This window comes from Zonotrichia albicollis, chromosome 7 (genome assembly GCF_047830755.1).
Source record: "Zonotrichia albicollis isolate bZonAlb1 chromosome 7, bZonAlb1.hap1, whole genome shotgun sequence".
NCBI lineage: Eukaryota > Metazoa > Chordata > Aves > Passeriformes > Passerellidae > Zonotrichia > Zonotrichia albicollis.
The window spans coordinates 23,450,391-23,469,129 of NC_133825.1; the positions used below are offsets into that span (position 1 = coordinate 23,450,391).

The 18,739-nt window shown below is 41.6% G+C and overlaps 1 protein-coding gene across 7 annotated transcripts in view; it reads right to left on the bottom strand.

Annotated features, from left to right (window-relative positions):
- Positions 1-17,926: 17,926 nt before the first annotated feature.
- Positions 17,927-18,739, bottom strand: part of GRID1 (glutamate ionotropic receptor delta type subunit 1) — a 477,950-nt gene continuing 477,137 nt past the window's right edge. For 6 of the 7 annotated variants that reach the window (XM_074544662.1, XM_074544661.1, XM_014267759.3 and 3 more), the window contains one exon: positions 17,927-18,440. In XM_074544662.1, the coding sequence (XP_074400763.1) occupies positions 18,012-18,440 (429 nt within the window). In that variant the 3' untranslated portion in view covers positions 17,927-18,011. The remainder of the gene's footprint in view (positions 18,441-18,739) is intronic. The other variant, XM_074544665.1, reaches the window with a different exon arrangement.

The following is an 18,739-nucleotide window of genomic DNA, read 5'->3' on the forward strand; positions in this document are numbered from 1 at the left end:
TTTTACAGCATCCCAAATACTTAGGTGATTCCCAAACCATAAGCTGTAGCCACTAAATTCTGAGGTATTTGCTATCATTGTTCAAGCATCTGTTCCATTTCCTAGGAAGCAGCTATTGAATCTACTGCAGCCAAAAATGCAAAAAGGGCCATTGTCTTTTGCCATGTAGTTCAGCTGCCCTCAGTGATGAAACACTTTTGTCATTCAGAAGGAAGATTCATTGAAAGCAAAGGTTCTGCTGCAAAAAAGATTCCAGGAAAATTTCTTTTATTTCAGGTCTATTGTTAACTCTCAGCACAGGAATAAACTAATATCCTTTGTAAAATTTTGCCAAAAATTTTCATTCTAAGAAAATTCGACTTGCTCCCCATTTTAACTGCAGGTAGCAGGGAAATCATCCAGTAGTGATAAAACTCACTCAGCTTACCCCCAGACAAACTCCACAGAAGCATCATTTATTTTAAAATTCTCCACTGATGTTGTAAAACTTTAACTAGAGAAATTTTGGACCATGAATTGAAATATCAAGGTGTTCACATAGAGCAGAAACAAACCAACTCAAGGACACCTGTGTGCTGGTGGGGAGGCTACAGAAACCATGATGGGCATCTCAGATACCACTGTTTGCATCACCCACTCACAGACTGGATCTGAGGAAACTGCAGCTGATGCAGCTCAAAGATCAGTTCTCTTTCCTTTAACCTGCCTTCTTACTCTCAGTAAAGGGTTAAACTCAGCCTCTTTTAGAGCAAACACTAAATTCCCCTTTGGATTCACGGAAAGACTTATTTCAAGTAAGCAATTTCAAGCTTTTCAGACAAAGGAGTTATGACCAGAGGAAATTTTGCAGCAAGTAAAACCTTGGGAAAAATAAAAAAAAAAGGCATTGCTTTCTAAAAAGATTTAAATAAATACTTTATATAAAAAGCTTTCAAAGAACAAAACCAAATAAAAACAACACTAGAGAAATTTATTTTCCAGGGATCATGGTGGCATGGTCACAGCTTCATTACTGTCAGAAAAAGCTTAATTGCTATAGACTTTTCCCAGCTCCATCTACCTCTCAACTTCCCATATAGACAGCAGTATTAAACATAAAATAGAATGGCTTCTCTTCAGGAAGTGTAATTAAATAAAATTGGGAATATAACTAAGGAAATGAGCCCTTTAAGATTCATTTAAGGAACAGCACACTGGTGCTGGGAACTTAGCAAAGATTGTAAATCCTGGCTGAAGAACAGGCACGGGGACTTGCAGAAAGATGCTTGGGAGCCTTCCAGAGGCAATAAGTGACTGATAAATGCAGACAGAAAACTTTACACCAACAGAATCCAATACAGAATTTGCTTGGGGATTTTAACCTAAAAATGCCCGGTGAACTCAGACAGCACCAGCAGCTGGTTGTTCTAAGAAAGGAGACCCCCATATATGGCGGCCTCATGTCCCATCTGGCCACCAGAATCTTAGGGAACTTCCCCGTGTGACCATTCCCAGGACTTCCCGGCAGCCACACTCCCAACGCCAAATTTTCCCTGCTGGGGCTGAAGCCCTCTCACATCAGGCAGCTCCAGTGACCCGATGGGTCCTGCTTGACCTCCTGCACACCCCACACTCACAGCCAGACCAGCTTCCCTCACCAGCTCAACCCCAGCTTTCTCAACCCCAAATTGCTCAGGCAATATTGTAATAATAACAATAGGATCTGGGACTATAGGCAGAATATTAGACATTAACTGCTCCTTTCTCCAGGAAAAAGTTTCTTGCAAAGACGCAGTGCCTTCCAGAAATACCAGGCTGAATTAGAGATGGTGGTGCCAAAGCTTTCCCTACCCTTAAAAGACCTTGGATTCAGTTGGCCATTGGTCTTACTACAGGCAGAAGAATAAGTGAATCCATGCCACATGTGAACAGAAGGTGCCTCTGATATATTTTCACTCTTTCACCTTCTGAGGCAAGAGCTGAAACCTCTATTTGTGTAATCCTCCAGGGCATCTTTCCTCATTCTACACGGAAATTGTTGGATTTTTTCATGTTTAAGAACCACGATAACACCCAATGCTGGCTCTCTGTATGCTAGGAATGGTTGTACTTTCTTACCTTTCCTAGCCTGACTGGGGCTCTGAATCCTATAAAAACACAGATTTCACAGGCAGCATGGAAATTCTTTCAACAAAATCACTCAAAATATATTTATATAAACATACATCTCTGTCCATGGACAATCAGCTCCCACAGTGACTTGGCAGTGACCAGGAGGGTTGCTTTTGCTGTCCTCTAATTGTGACACCCATAATGATTATTGGGATTGCAGAAACCACAATGACAGCAACTGACCTCTCAAAAAGGGAAAGGGTTTCCTGCTTTGAGATGCATCCAAGTGGTTTGTACCCCTGAGTGCTCAGCATACACTCACACAGCCTGAGCTGCCCTGGGATGGAGAAGGCAACAGCAATAAACTGTTTCTAGCTGAAGGAAACCTGAGCCAAACCAAGTGACAGATGAGGCAATGATTCTTTGTCCTGGCCAGAACAGGCAGATTACAGCAGTTAACAAGATACAGAAATGGCATTTTGGTTTTTCATCCTGAGCAGTAGGTGGTCCCCAGGCCCAGCTCCTCCATAATTAACCTTTACAGCAGTGCAGGCCTTTTAGACATGCCTCAGACTGAAACTATCTGTGAATTTGGTAAGCCAGAAAGGCAACGCTGCAGAGGACAAACTGATACTCCAGAATGGATTTGTCATTACACTGGACTAAAAATGTTTCATCTTTCATCCATCAGAGTCACTGTTTCTCAGGCAGGGGCAGTGAGTCCTCAGCAATACACATCATTAAAGAGGCTTCATTCCCCTAATTAACTACTGGTACAAAAAAAAAATATATTTGCACCCACAAATCATAAGACTTCAGTTAACCAAAGAAAGCATTGAAAGGACATAGACAAACAGTTGGTGACAATAGCTAAAAAGATAGCAAGGTGGGAAGAGGAAGAAGCTTCAAATCCAAGCAGACTAAAAGGACAACAATACCAGGTTGTAGCTTGCTCAGATTTTAAGCAGCATCTGGCACAGAAGCTTTTCACAAGATGACCAGCAAGGGACAGATGAGCTTCTTGCCATTTTCTGTGCCTCAGTGCCTTTGGTCACTCTTGACTCAGGAGCACAGAGTGAGCTGTGGGTCAGCTTCAGCTGGAAACACGAGATCATTACCCCTGCACACTCCTGGGGGAGCATCCACCCAGCAGTCAGACAGCCAGTTCCTCTCCACTGCACCCCAATCTCCTTTTGAAAGCACACAGTTGACCATCAACATAACAGGCACTGAAGTCAGGTGAAACAAATCCAATTTTTCCCCAGCTGTAGAGGCTGGTCATAGCTGAAAATTGTGCTACCCAGGCTTTGGGCTTTAAACAGGGCACACAGACAGCACATAGCTCTGGTGATCCCCTGGGCTCTATCCTGAGCACACATTATTCCCCTGGGAAGAAGAGCTTCCAAAGCCTGCCTGTAGGGGTTTTGCTGGCACTATTATATGGGTGTTTGAAATAAAGACACTGACACCATCACTGGTGTGTGTCAGCGTCTTTATTTCAAACACCCATATAATAGTGCCAGCAAAACCCATCTGATTCTGGCTGGACAAATAACAGTTACTGGAAGCCAATGTCTGTTTAAAAGAATTTTAGCATTATCATAAACTTTACTTAAAAAAATAATATTCTGTGCATCACTCAGGAAGTGTGGTGAAATATCATTACTCTCTCCAAAATACAGAGCAGCTCTGAGTGACAGGGAATTATTACATCCTTCCAGACAAGAACACAAAGACAGGCAGTTTCTTTATGAAATCTCTTCTCACAGAGGCACTGGCTCAGTTCCGAGCCAAGAAGTATTTTGGACCAGAAATCTCCAAAGGAAACACTAAATTAGGTTCAGAGGATGGGAACTCACTGTGGGCAGAAGCTTTATGGGGTGGGAGGTGACTACAGCCAGGAAAAGCAGAAGTTAAAGATGTACAGCAGGACCAAGTAATGAGGATCCCATCCAGCACTGTTTGCGACACATTTACCCCTCACCAGAAAGTTTCTGCATTAACTTCAGGCTCACCAGTTGTGTTTTCCTGACCCAGACAAAAACAGCCCAAGGGAGCAGGGCACCATGGCAGGAGCTGGGCAGGGCCAGAGCCGGGAGCATCTGCACAGCTCAGCCCCACTGCAGCTGGCAGGGAACCCATCCCCAGGCAGGGAACACCCAGGGCTGGCTCTTTTTCTAGTCCCATCCTCTGGAATCACCAGCACAGCCCATGCAGCAGGGGCTGTGCAGAACAAGCATGTGAGGCAGACAAAAACCCTGTACACCCCACACCAGCTTTTCAGGAGGAAAAAGCCACAGTTGTTAAACTTCTTAAGGCTCCTGTCCTCTTGGAAGGGTCACACAGGATGAGCCAGTTGACATAAGAAAGGTGCATTTTCAAAAAAGCATTTGAAGCTGTTTCTTGAAAGTGCTTCTTAGTGTCAAACTCAGTTGTTAAGAGATAGCAAAAGATCTTTTCCAGGATTAAGAATGGATTAATCTTTTAGCAACTTATCTCTTTACACGACTAAAAAATCGGTAAGGATAAGGAAGTAGTCAGTTTGCAAAGGAAGCACATTATAAGAAAAGATATTTCCTAGGTTTCTGGCCAAAAATAGTCCTCATTCCAGATTCGTATATCAAGAACATGAATATCTGTTCTGAAGGTTTAGAAGGAAACAATAGCTTTCTTTATACATACAATAGCAGTAAAGATTAATCAATTTTTGGCAAAGGGCAGTATTTTTTTACTATACCACAAAACCTTTTTTTTTCTTTATTATTTAACATGGAGAAAAGAAAGGCCTGCTGTATAAGAGTAAATATTTCAATTAAATTCCATTGGGATGTGTCAGAACAATTCCAAACACATTCATATTTTAATAATGTATCAGTGAGATATCAATTATAACGTATCAATAATCCAATTAAAAATGCACTCTGAATAAACAGTCTGGCCCAAATCCAAACCTCCAGACTATTTAAACAAGCTAATGGAAACATTAGGTGTCAGGCTGCATATTTTGTTTTCTAATTAAGGTAGTATTTGGCTGACATAGAACCAATTTACATGTAAAAGCCAAACAATTAAAAAGGTCACACAACTAAAACTTCGGCATTTCACACATGCAAATTGAACCACACAGCAGAAAACAAATCCTCACAGGCAAACAGCCATGAGTTACACTGCACATGTAAGCTCAGAAAAGAGCCACAGAGACATACACCCAGCCTGTGGTTTCATCAATGCCTGATAACTAGTTGTAGCAAAACCTAAAAAGAAAAAAATTAAATTATAAGATCAGGGTTTGCCGCAGACATCTTTTATGGAAAATCCTTTCCTTAGGATTTTTCCTCCTGAGAAGCTGAAAGGCCTCAGGAATAAAATGTAAACAATGATTATCTGCTGCTGTGGAATGCAACAGGTGGATCTGTGATTGGTCTCGTGTGGTTGTTTCTAATTAATGACCAATCACGGTCCAGCTGGCTCGGACAGAGAGCCGAGCCACAAACCTTTGTTATCATTCCCTCCTATTCTATTCTTAGCCAGCCTTCTGATGAAATCCTTTCTTCTATTCTTTTAGTACAGTTTTAATGTAATATATATCATAAAATAATAAACCAAGCCTTCTGAAACATGGAGTCAGATCCTCATCTCTTCCCTCATGCTGGGACCCCTGTGAACACCTTCACATCACAAGGGTTATGAATGGTAGATGAAGATTCCAGCCCCTTCTCTGATTGTCTGTGCTGTGGATCAGGCTGACCACTGAGGCTGGGGCAGGTCCTGGTACCCTGGGTCAGCTGTGAACCACCCTGGGTCTGCAGGGACACAGCTCCAGAGTGCCCAGAGATGCTCCAAGGAACGCAAGACACAATGTCTGGGTAGAAATCAGCTCCCAGATGCTTCTGCCCCTGGGTGGGCTGCAGAGTTCTGCTCTGAGCAGGGGGAGCAGCACCCAGGTCCCTGCCAGCCCTGCAGAACCCCAGGAGGGCCAAGCCCTGCGCAGGCACCCCAACTCCCCAGCCAGGGGTGATGGGCAGAACAAAGGGCTCTGTGTGATGGCTGGGAAGGCAACTCACTGGGATGGGGGAAAAGAAAAACAAAAGAAGAGAAAGGAGCAATTGCCATTGGCAGAGCACAACAACTTTCTTAGTTTACCACTTTGCCCAGCACTGACCCCATGGGTGAGGCCATGCTCTGGCACAGCTGCTTTGTACAAAAGCAACCTCAAGGAGAAGCACAGGCCAGGCAGAGAGATCCTCTTGCTTACAGTGACAATTATTTTAATGCTAATATACCATACTCGAGGCACAAAGTTGCAAATCTTTACTGGCTAAACAGAATTCTCCCCAGACACTGAAATTTAGGCTTTCAATTATCTGGTCTTTGAAATTATTTTGCTGTTCATTTCCTGCTGAATTTCCCCCCACACATACCTCATCATTTTTCCACTCCATCAGCTGCAAAAGTATATCAGGCAACAAGAATACTCCTAAATCAAAAAATTACTCTCTGAAAAAAATAAGTGACTCCAGTGGAAGAAATATTGTTCATGGGAGCCAAGTCAAATGTACAGCAAATCACTCCTTCCAGAAGGAAAAGGATTTCCATGCAGGCAAATCTCAAAAAGAGAAGCAAGGAGCAACTGTACGCTTTGTTGGTTAACCACAGCTGGGGTTGTTGGACTACATTGGAAGGACAATAAAACAAGCCCAGTTAGAAATCTCATCTTCCTGGGGTAACAAGGCAGACCCTCAGCCAATCTTGCTGTCAAATCAGCCATGGTCCAATCCCAGTGAGGAGCAGGCACACAACAGCAGCACTGGGAGGAGTGGAATGCTTCTCTTTCCCACTGCTTTGCTTTTCCTTCCATTATAACCAGATGGGCTTTACCCTGCTTGGAACATCTGAGGAAATTGCCAACTGTGCCTGTGACAGTGCAGAGGGGTCAAGCCTGAAGGTGACATAATTAGCACTGTGTGATAGATCACAGGCCCCAGAAAATTATCCTCATTTACATCAGCCACGGCAATACATCAAAGCCTCTTGTTCTCTGGGAAGTTGAGTAGGAACTGATTATGACTGAGTCACAGAGAGGAGAGATCCTGCTAGACAGAAAATAATTCCCTGTTCTTAAGGCTGAAACCTGTTGGCCATTTTCTTCACTTACACAACCCACACACAAACAATGAAACTTCCAACCTCATAATCCCTCAAAATCTTCATTTGCCACACATATTGCAGCGACCTTGAAAACAAACATGCAAAGGAAAGCCAGAGAAACACTGAACATTTGCTTTCATCTCACCCAGGATTAAAACAAAACAACAAAAAACACTTGACAGGAAAACTAAAAATCTACCTTAATAACAAAACATTTTAATTCAAGGTTTTCTGAAAGGCAGAAGGACCCTATTATGTGTCCCATTAATCAAAAGTGCTTTTGCTTTTTCCAGCCAGATTGTTTAACTTCAGCAAGACAATTCTTTGTGCTCTTAAAATTAGTGCACTTGGAACAATGGCCACAATAGAGCAAGCAGGTAAAAATAAATCCTCCTTCCTTATCCCATTAAAAGAGGTAACATTACCTTGTGTTTTTTCATATTTTAAAAATCTGTCCCATCAGAAGCTGCAGAAATTATTGAAATAAATTTACTAAAGAGGACTGAAATGTACCAACAACATTAGCATTAATAGAATATAAGCCATATGTACTGCAGTTTATTTAATGGCCTCTGCATTAATAGTCCTTTTTCTCTATATAGACAGAATTAGGAGTGAAGTAATAGCTGTTTACAGTGCTGAAAAGCTTCTCTACTGCTTTTATTTTTGAACAGTTCGGTTTTTTCCCCACAGGATTTCAGGTCTCTATGGCTCACAAAGGATAGGTAATAGAAGACATAAGCAAACATTCAGCATTTGAAGATTCAATCATTTTGAAATATTTTACATTATCAGAATTCACAAATACACATCTCTTTGTATGTTATGCATTGTACCTCAACAGAGGCCAAAGGCCCCATGGTATGAGCCTCTGCCCAGAGGCAGAATAAGGCTGAAAGAATTTAGACTGTTTTGGGTTATAATTGTGATTTAAAGCCCTCTTTTCCATATTCTCTCCTTGCAGGTGGATGCAAAACTCGTCTGAAATTTTCCAATTATTAAGATGAAAACATATTCAAAATAATGAAACTTATCAAAGTAAGAAAAAAAAAAACCACAACCACACCACAAAAAACCAAAAACACCACAGAAACCCAAAAAAAAAGAAAGACCCCACCTTCCACAAATATTAGGGTGAGGGTTTGAATTATTCATCCAGAAGAGTGAAACAGTTTGGAAATCTCAATCCATGCATCTGACACGACAAGCACAAGATAATGTTGAACTGACTTCTTTGATCAGGGACTATCAAAGGGGCTCTGTAGAGTTTGGCTTTAAGTCCCATCAAAATTTAATAGTTGGGAGACTTTAAATGTCTGCGACTCCATCATAACACTAACTTTTACCTTTTTTTCTTGGCTGTCAAGATACTTGATCTATTTCTTTCTAGTGCTTGAAAAAACAAAGGCAAGTGACATCTAAATATAATCAACATGTGCCAGCATTCAATCTCTCAATAATGCCTTAATAAACCCATCTTAACTAAAGCCAGGTGAGTAATTTAATGCTAATTATTTCCAATTAACTGCTTCTTTTAAAAACAAAAGCAAAGTGAAATTTTAATGTTTCTTTATCAACTGTGAACATTTCTAATTTGCAACTCACAGAGTAATCATTTTGACTTTCAGCTCCAGCTAATTTAAAACCAAAATCCTATACAACTCCCAACTAGATGAATTACAGGCCCTCAGTTCCATTGTCAGCTTTGATCAAATCTAAAATTTAGAAAATTTCAAATAATATACTCCAATAAAAAAAAAAAACACAGAAGCACAGGAGTTGCAGAGGAGGAAATTTTTTTCTTTTTAATACATTGTTATCTTATCATCAAATCCCACATATACAGAGGCTTTTGTCTTAGAAAAAAATAAGCACTTCATTGGTGAGGAAAATAGTTCTCCCTTAAACTTTTTTTTTTTTTTTAAATATGTTTTAATGCTTGTTTTTGCAACAGTTTGACGTCAAGGCAAAAAGGCCTTAACTCCCAGGCACTGAAGTGAACCCACTGCCAGCCCCCAGTGCCTGGTGCTGAGCCTGCTCCTGCCCAAAGCACTGCTGACTCAGAGTGCCAGAGCAGAACCAATTCCTATCCCCACCCTCAGCCAAACCAAAACTCCAAGATCCCAGTCCCTGAGAGGTGTAACTCCCAGCTGCTGGCACTGTACTTCACACCTTGCTCCCCAAAATGGGAAGAGAAATGCGGCTCACCTGCTCCACCACAGCCACACCTCTCAGCCCCTGCTCAGATCTGCCTCCGTGCCTGTGTGACAGCATTCCTCAATTCCCCTCCTTCCCTCTCCCCCACAGGACCTCTGCAATTCTTCCTTGAAAGGCAGAGCAGGGTTTGCCTTTGACAATCCACACAGGTAAAGGGATTAGGTGATAAAGAGTAATTAAATTGACAGTCTAATTTAACACTTTGCATTTTGCGTGCTTTTACTGTGTGCTGTTTGAGTTCTTAATAAAAGGTTTAATACACTTTTCATGGCACTTAATACTGTGGAACTAAGCAGCTTTACAACTAAAGGTCTGGGGCTTGCCCAGCTGCTTAACATGCAGACTAGCATATCCTAGGATTCTTCTTTTGCAGCCTCATGGCAAAATACCTATGCCTTGGTGGAAGTTCTGCTTTGAGGCCAAGCAAGCTGTTCACCTGTCCCACGCTCTGGTAGCTCTCACAAGTAGGGAGAGCTGGTTTCTCCTGCTTCCTGCCTTCCACCACCATTTTCTGGATGTGATATTCCAGCCCTTAGGGGTGTACCTCAGCATCCAAATCTCACCAGGCAGGGCACAGAGGAGCCTTCACCTTCTGTGCTCCTACAGAATGTGGCTAGACTTTCCCTGCAATCCAACCCATCTTTGTGTCCTCAGGCAGGAGGTTTCTCTCCAAAACCCTGGAAGTTGTTTAGGCATTGTCTCACAATGACTGAAGTTACTGACTGCACCAGCCATCAGAGCTGCCCAGGGATGATCAGCAGCTGCATTGAGCTGTCAGGAGCCAAAAATGACATGTCTGTGGATTAATGGCCCAGCCTGTCAGGATGGCATGTATTTGCTGTGTGCCGAAGATGAAACATCTACTTTCCAAAGAGCAGGATTTGCTTTACAACAGACCTCTGCATTGCCCAGAGCAGCGATATTTTTCTGTCACTGAACGTCAACAAGCTACAGTCTGGAGTAAAATATGGTTTACTACACCACTGAATTCACAGAGCTTCATATTCCTCTGTGGCAGATGTTACAAATATGCAGACAGACAGTCCTTATTGATCCAAATGGTTTGCAGAAACTCCATTTGAAAGCATATGTTTCTCTGCTCGACATTTTGACATGAATGACAAGACAAAACCAGGAATGCAAATACACAAGAAGAAACTGTTCTTGTGTTGTAAAAGCACACTCCCGCTGCCAAAGAGTTGGTAAATGTTGCACAACTAATCACAGCCCAGAAAAATGTGTGAGCTGACCTAGAGGCACAGAACAGGAGGGGAAATCCAACAGCACGGACTTAAAATGGCCTGACAGGATCAGCACAGCCCAATACAACCACTGCTTGTTCCCTCCCTGTGCCAGGACCAGCCTAACAGCAAGTCCCACCATGCAGAATCAATTAATTTCAGGAGACCTTTATGTAAAGAATGACGGCAGCATCCAGCAACTCAAGTGCTCCCCAGTCCAGGGTAGCCAGGGCACATTCATACTCCAAATACAGCACTTGAACAATTTAATTTCCAGGCCTCACCAGCCCTTTTTGATGGGCCTGCACCCTCAGCACTCCTCTCTGGAGATCTGCAGTCCCCCAGCTCCTCCCCAGGCTTGCTTCCAATTCCCTTTCCCCAGCAGCTCCCCATCCCCATGCTGCTCTGGGGCTCCCTGCTCCCACAACAGCAGGAAGGGCCTCTCTGGGATAATTGCAGCCACCTCACCCCACTGAGAATAGAGCTGGGGGCTCTACTGACACCTTACTGTATGCCAAACTGGAAGCTGAAAGCTTTTCTGAGCAAAGCACTCTCCCAAAAATTTCTCACCATTATCCAAGCTGGCTTTAGAAGCAAGTGAAACATCTCAATATGTTTTCCTGGCTGGCTCTTAAATGGCAGCTGAAATGCAGAACTATTAAATTTCAACAGCCTGTAAATGCTCTACCTGCCCACACCCAGCACTTGTCAGGAGTTTCTCCTGTCCCATTGTGTACCCAGCAGCAGCAAACAGAGCCAACACTGCAAAGCAGCATTCCCATGTATGGGCAAACCCCACACAGGGACACATCCCCAGCAGGACACCCCTGGCCCTTCCTCTGTGGGCAGTGGGCAGCAAGCAGGACCAAGGCCACTGGAATCCCCAGTAGTGCCCTAAGATGAAAAAGGGGCACTGTAACTATAACTACAGCCACTGTACACTGTAACCTGTAACTACAGCAGACTGAACACAGAAACAGCTCAGTGTCTACTTAGATTTACTTGCAATTACACATTTCAGCACTTCGGTGGGCTGGCATATTTTGCTGCTGGTAAGTATTTCATTTGACAGAATTGTTTCAATATAAGTCATATAAAAACATTAAACAAAAGCCAATTTGTTTTCTGCTGATATATAGAAAAGGCTATATAAGTCTGGAATCTCTCTGCACGGTTGTCATGGTGTGCAGACTTGTAGCTCAGTGTAGAGCCCGGTGCAGCAGAGCAGTCAAGGTCAACTTAAAACACCTGAGTAGTCCCTGGGAGTTGAAGGAGCTCACTCACCTGCTTGAAATTAGGCACATAATTAACTTGAACCGTGCACTTTATCTCCACCATCAATCCCTTTTGTTCTTTTAGCTGCAGTTCTCACCTGAACTGTAGGGCTCTGCTGTATTCTACTCAACCACTTTGGAAATAATGCCATCAGAAAACAGATACACACATTTCACACGATGAAAAGAATTTTAGAAAAATACTGGAACATAGAAAAACTTCCAAGATGCCTCCTTTCATGGCTGAGTGACCTTTTAGAACCAGAGTCAAAAAGCAGACTGATGATTACCTACAGCTGTAAGCAATTAACCCTCAGGCTCCATCTCCCCACCCATACAGTTTCCATTATAGCACTGTAACAAAACAGTTAAAAATTGAAACAAAATTCTTTATCTTGAAAAAACTTAGAGGCACAACGAGCTGTGCCGTGGAGTTTTCACCTAGAAATGTTTCAGGGGGTATCTACATTACAGTCACACGTAGCACATTATTCAGAAATCAGATTCTGTCCCAGCAACTCATCCAAGCATTTGAAACTTCAGCAAAAAGGGGAGAGATTTAGATTTTGGGTTTTAGGTTTTTTTTCAAGCTTTTTACTTACCTTGCTGTGTGCATTTATGATTCTGAGGACTTCTCCTCCTCCTTATGTGATATAGAGGCCAAACAGACCCCCTCAAAACTACAGAGCTTTATAACTGCAACAACAGAGCTAGTAATTGAAAGATAACACATCTTTCAAAGAAAACTATCAAAAATAAATTCAAAAAAGACAAAGCAACTCTCCCATAGTTGTGCTCTACTACAACACGATGTGAAGTTGCTACCAGCATCAATTGATTTCAAAGAAAGCTATCAACTTCAATAGAGACAAAAGAAAATAATTTAAGTAGTATGCCTGAAAGTGCACAGTGAAAAAAAAAATATTAGGACAAAACAAAACTCAGTAAAAAGCTACAGCTACATACATTACTTCTCTTACAGGTTACCTTGCGAGCATGGAGAACCCACGTTTTGTTCTGCTTCCCTCCAACACCAGCAGAAAGCACCATCCATATCCAGGACCACAGAGACTTGTGCAGCTCAGAGCACAAAACCCAAACTCTTCCCCACAGCCCGACAAGTGAGAGCTTTATGGGGAGCTGATTGGAGCTGATTGAGGTGATTTGTCCCAGCTGCAGCCCTAACCAGCCCCGGGAGTGGCTCCCAGCAAACAGCCCACAGCTGCTTTGGGTGAAATCACTGATTACTGCTGATTCTCCCCAGCTGAGCAACAATCAAGCCAAAAAACAGGCACGGCCAAACAAATCATTTCAAGTCTTAAATAATATAACAACTGTTTCTGGTAGAACAAATGCTGTTTTTATTTGTTTCCTAAAAATTAAGAAAAATAATAATTAGCTGAGGCAACTGCTTGTATGATGGAATTGAGGCTTCTCATACAAGTAATACAGCTTTACTAAACATGAGTTGTAACCATCCTTTTCTCCCTCCCCCTTCACCGCATGTCAGATTTTACCTTTAATTTTGCCTTTCTTCAGAGTTTTCTTCTGACTTTCTCCTTGCCTTTCCCAGGATGATGCCAAAGGATGTGGTTTCTCTGAGAAATTTCCAACAGGGTCCCCCAAATGTGTTGTGTTTAGATTTATGTCCCTCTTTAGCTGCTCACAATGTAAGTTCAAGTCAGTAAAGCAAAATAAAATAAAAGAACAAGGTCTGAACACTGTGGTTTCTGTACCACCCAACTAACATGATTTCCTCTGAATGCTCCACTTGTCACCAACCCAACAGCTTTAAGCTCAGAAGAGAGCTATTCCAAAATTTAAACAGATTTTAGGAAGAATTTTCTTTCTTTAAGCAATCCCAGCATAAACTTTAAACTATAATCCATGTTACATGCTCAAAATTGTAATAAAGTTCCTCTTTCAGGTTAATTTTTGAGACATTTTCCTTTTCAGAGCTACCCCAGTTTATAGAAAGGAGTGCTCTTCAGCCCAATATTAAGAGCTAAACCTTCACCTGCTCAAACTCAGCATGCTTGACCCATTCCCTGGAGGGAAGCTGATTTACACAGGTGAGAACCCAGCTTTAAGTGGTTTATTCTATGAGCAGACTAAGGAAAAGTGAGTTGTTTTGCTGAGACTTCACCTACAATGCAGCAATGGCTATCAAGGCAAGGCAGATATTGGGAACTTCACTTTGCAAGACAAGTATTGCACACATGTAGCTGTAACTCAGCAGAAAAACATTCTATCAAGTTTCAACTCTGAAATTAAAAAGCACAATTACTCTTTTTTTTTTCCATTGCAATAGGAAAACATAACATACTAAGAAATAAGAGCAATGCATTCTTCAGATTGAAAGCAGATTGCCCATGGATTGCAAGCAAATAGAAGAAACTGAGTCACATTTTTGTAAGAAAGAAATTTCTAAACTAATGGATTGGTAGAACAAGACAGGCTAGAAGTGCTGTGCCACAGATGTCACTTTTGTGAAAGCTCATCACCAAAAGAGCACAATAAAAGGAAGGTACATTTCATGTTCAACCACCTTTGCAGTGTAAACATTCCAGAGGAGTTGGAATATTTGGGGTCACACATTATTCCCTATTTTAAGTACACTCAGGGAAGTTCCAGTTGAAAAACCAGAGCACAGTTTGGTCTTCAAAGTTTTCAGAAACTTCTGCAGTTTTTCTACTTCAACTTGCCAGATATTAAAGGTGAAGGGTCAAACCTGCAGGTGGTGTAAATAAGCACAGCTCTGTGAGAGCTTTCACCTTATGCTCATTTACATCACATGGAAATTATATTTCTCACTTCTTCTGTGAGTAATTGCACATGTATATATATATATATATATGCATGTGTGTGGTGAATACATATTATATAGAAAGTGAATGCTTTGATCTGTCAAAAGGAAGATACAAATATAAAACAGGAGACAGGATATGAAAATCATACATTCTGCATTTACTTTCAAAACTGAAAGTTATGGGGAAAGAAACATTGTTTATGTTCAAGGAGAACCTGGTGATTTGCTTAAATAATCTAAAACCAAACCACTAGCACATGAAGGATTTAACAGCTTCCTCTCAGGGCTGACAGGCTCAACCTATGACTTGCTAACTTTTATATAAACAAATAATTACTAGACAGTGAGAGATCCATTGCAGATTCCTAGTTTTGCAGTGTAGACCCTGGTGCAGCAAAGCACTCAAAACTTAAGGTTAACTTAAAGCAGCTGAGTACTCCCAAGTAGTTTGGCCAGCTCACTCACCTGCTTAAAATTAGGCACATATTTAATTTGAGACCTGTGTTTTAACTCCACCATTAATCAGCAATGCACTTCACCTGTGCATAATGCAGGTGCACCCCGCAGGGCTCACACATGCTTAAATGCTTTTCTGAAAGAGGGCTGCGTGGTTTGATTCTTCAAGATGCTGCTCATCGTAAATGTAGTCCTGCAAAGCATTCAAACAGGTGAGTCACATCCTGTGCATGAGAATAAAGGAGCTCTGACATCACTGATATGTTAGACCACACTTCCAAACTTTACAGCACACAGCAAGAGTAAGCCAGGAGGAGAACACTGAATATGAAAAATGCTAAAGTTTATCCCCAAAATATATTGTATTCACAATTTCTTCCACAAATGCAGGTCAGTTAAAATTACAGTGCTTTAGTCTATAATATGAAAAAGATCTAACATGAAAGCAAAGATGCCTCAGTAAAAGAGGGTTTCAAGCCCCTGCTCTGGGCTTTGCTGCAGCAAGTCAGCAGCATGTTTTGTGAGTAACAGCACAGCAGCAGCTCAGGACACCTCCAGCAGGTTTGTGTGCCACAACAGATCACACCCTTGTGGCCACTCAAGCACCTCCTTGCACCTTTTCTGCAGCACGTTCCTCTGCTGCAGCTAAAATCTTAAATTGGTCACAAAATGAGAGATTTTTCCAACACAAATGCTTGCACTCTTTCTCCAAAGCATCTTTACAAATTTCTGTGTGTATATAGTCTTTTAGTGCAGCTATTTCTGCCATAACTAATTGGTGTATTTATAGAAGATATTTTTTTCCTATGGCCATAGGTTTGTTAAGACAACAAAAAGAAGAACAATATGACAAAAGAAGAATAAAAATCCAAAGTTTTTGTGGGCTAAACCTCCAAATAGCATAAATCCAGTCAGCAAATAGTGCAATTTGTGCCAAGCTACAAAATTGCACCATCTTCATGAGAAACCAGCTTGACAATTGACAAATGAATCCCTCTAAGAGTACTCCTCCTGTAAGCCCATCATCAATATTCCTCATTTAAAAAGTGTTAGGCTGAATAGACTCTTCTCTTCTATAAGGCTGGGTTTATGTCACAGTTTGACTTTTCCTCCCTACTGCTTCAAGTAGAAATGTCAAAATGTGGGGACTTTAATCACCCCATAAATATACGTGTTGTGTAATTATGCAAATCAAATTAGGAGAAGTGAATGGAATGTTTATTTACCCAAAAACCTGACCCAGATTTCCTGCTGACATTCCTGGGATTGGAATGCATTTTTACCTCTGTTCAAACAATTTTTCACCCTAATGTAGATAGTGATTTTGCCGCACCAGGATCTACAGCCTTTTCCAAACAGCAGTGCTCTAATAAAGTGAAGAAATCCAACTGCAAAGGGAAATTACAATCTAGTATTAGGGATAAATTTGAGAAGACATTAAATTATCCCAATTTTGAAAGAGAGTGATGGTCCAGGAAGAGCAGGAGGGGGAACAGGGATCCATTATGTTTGGCATTTAAACTTCAGTTTGGGAAGGAAACAATGTTAGATTTTTTGGTTTGGTTTTTTCTTGTCATACGAATTGCACTGGTAATATTTGCATGACAAGACATTAAATAAGCGATATGTGTTGCTCTATCTTTGTCCTCTGTGTTTTACAGCAAAAAAAAAAAAGGCTTTGTACAGCCATTTCTACTACAATTATAGACATGGCCATTAAAATGTTTCTCTTTACAAAATCAATGGAAAAAAAGCAGAGCTGTGCTTATAGTCTTGTCATCCAGGGATATGATTTCAGCAGGGAGCATTGCATCCATTATACAACAAATTCAGGGAAATCTTAGAGAAAGAGATGGCACCAGAGGGCACAGGCACTGCAGTGCCATTATCTCCTGCCTTTATAGTTCCTCCTTGCCTCACTCCATTGGTTCCTCCCCATTTTCAGTCATGTACACAAGAAACAAAAGAGCTGAGCAGTTCTTCTTAAAAGCTTTTCCCTTAACCTAAAACCTGTTGTTCATCAAAGCATTTATATATATAATATATACGTCATAATATATATAATATATATTATATATATATGTATAACAAAACACAGAAAGTTAAATAAAAAGAGCCACACAGCATAGCAGACAGTAAAACCACAATCCAATAATCCTGTGCTTAAATTTAGAAACTGTGTGGAAGTTTAGATCCTTGTTAGAAGGAAAGTATTGTCTGTTTATTGTTTGTTGGATTTGAGTTATAATTCACCTTTAAAGCATTTTTTACTGCTATGCTAATACCAGCTGCTAAGTTCTCTGAGTGAATTGTCATCTTGGCTATAAAACAGGGTTCTGGGGAAAGGAGAAATCTGAGCATGGTGAATTTTTCTAGCAAGAAAGAGATAATTTTTTTGCTCTTAAAAATACCATACCTGTAAGGGAATAAGTGTTGAAATCCATGGGAAAAAAAGAAAAGTATGGCCCTCAGTCCCAGTAACAGGTCTTCTTTGGCACTTGAGAACGACCACAAGTAGTTTGCCTTTTTATTCATATAGAACAAAATTTACAAAGTCATTCATACATTTTTGTTTGTTTTTTGTTTTGTTTTTTACTTACTTCGAAAATTGGGAATATTCAAAATACACTTTTACCCCACTTCATTCTTTCATTATTTACAAGTATATACAAGAAAAATGTAAGAGTTCATTTTCTTTTTCTTTTTTTTTTTTTTTTGTTTCTTTTAAATTTTGTATTAAAAATCTCTGCTGGTTGTTTGTACTGTTTGTTTTCATCATATGGATGTTCCGTGCGAGGGCTCCATCGCCTCTGGGATGACTCCCCCCGGCACGGACTGGAATGACATTGGGATCGGGGTTTTCACGGGGCTCTGCCGGAATAGTCCTCCGTTGGGTGACCTGTGTTTGCACTGTATGGAGGGCATGGTGGCTGAGCTGCTCAGGGGCAGCGGCAGGTTGCTGCCCGAGGCAGCTGTCAGTGTCCTGCTGGCACCATGAGTTGTCTGTTCTGGTAAAAAGGTGCTGACAGAAAGTTGCGTGTTCTGGTACTCGCGCACCGGCTCCAGGGTCTGGGCTGGCTGCATGCCCCCGATCTCCAGCGCCGAGATCTCGATGGACGCTGGGGAGATCTGCTTGTGGGCTATGTCTTCATCAATTAAACTGTTCATGCGTCTGTGCACCTGCTCCAGGTTCACTTCTTTGTCCTGGTGGGGAAGAAACCAGAGCAATCAGTCCAAACACAATCTCCAACCCCATCCGGCCCCCTTCCTTTCCTCTGTGTGACCACAGCTGCTGATCACCATTACATCACTTGGATTTCAGCTGTGCCTGTGCAAAACCTTGAGGTCTGGCAACATCTCCAGATGAAAAACCTGCTGAAGAAAACACGGGCTCAATCTCAGCCTGCTGGAGCTCCTGATGTTGTCAATCCCATGCCCCTGGGAGGTAAAGTAAAGGCTGGCACCAGGGACCAGCACACCCTTCACATCCTTGGCTCACCTTG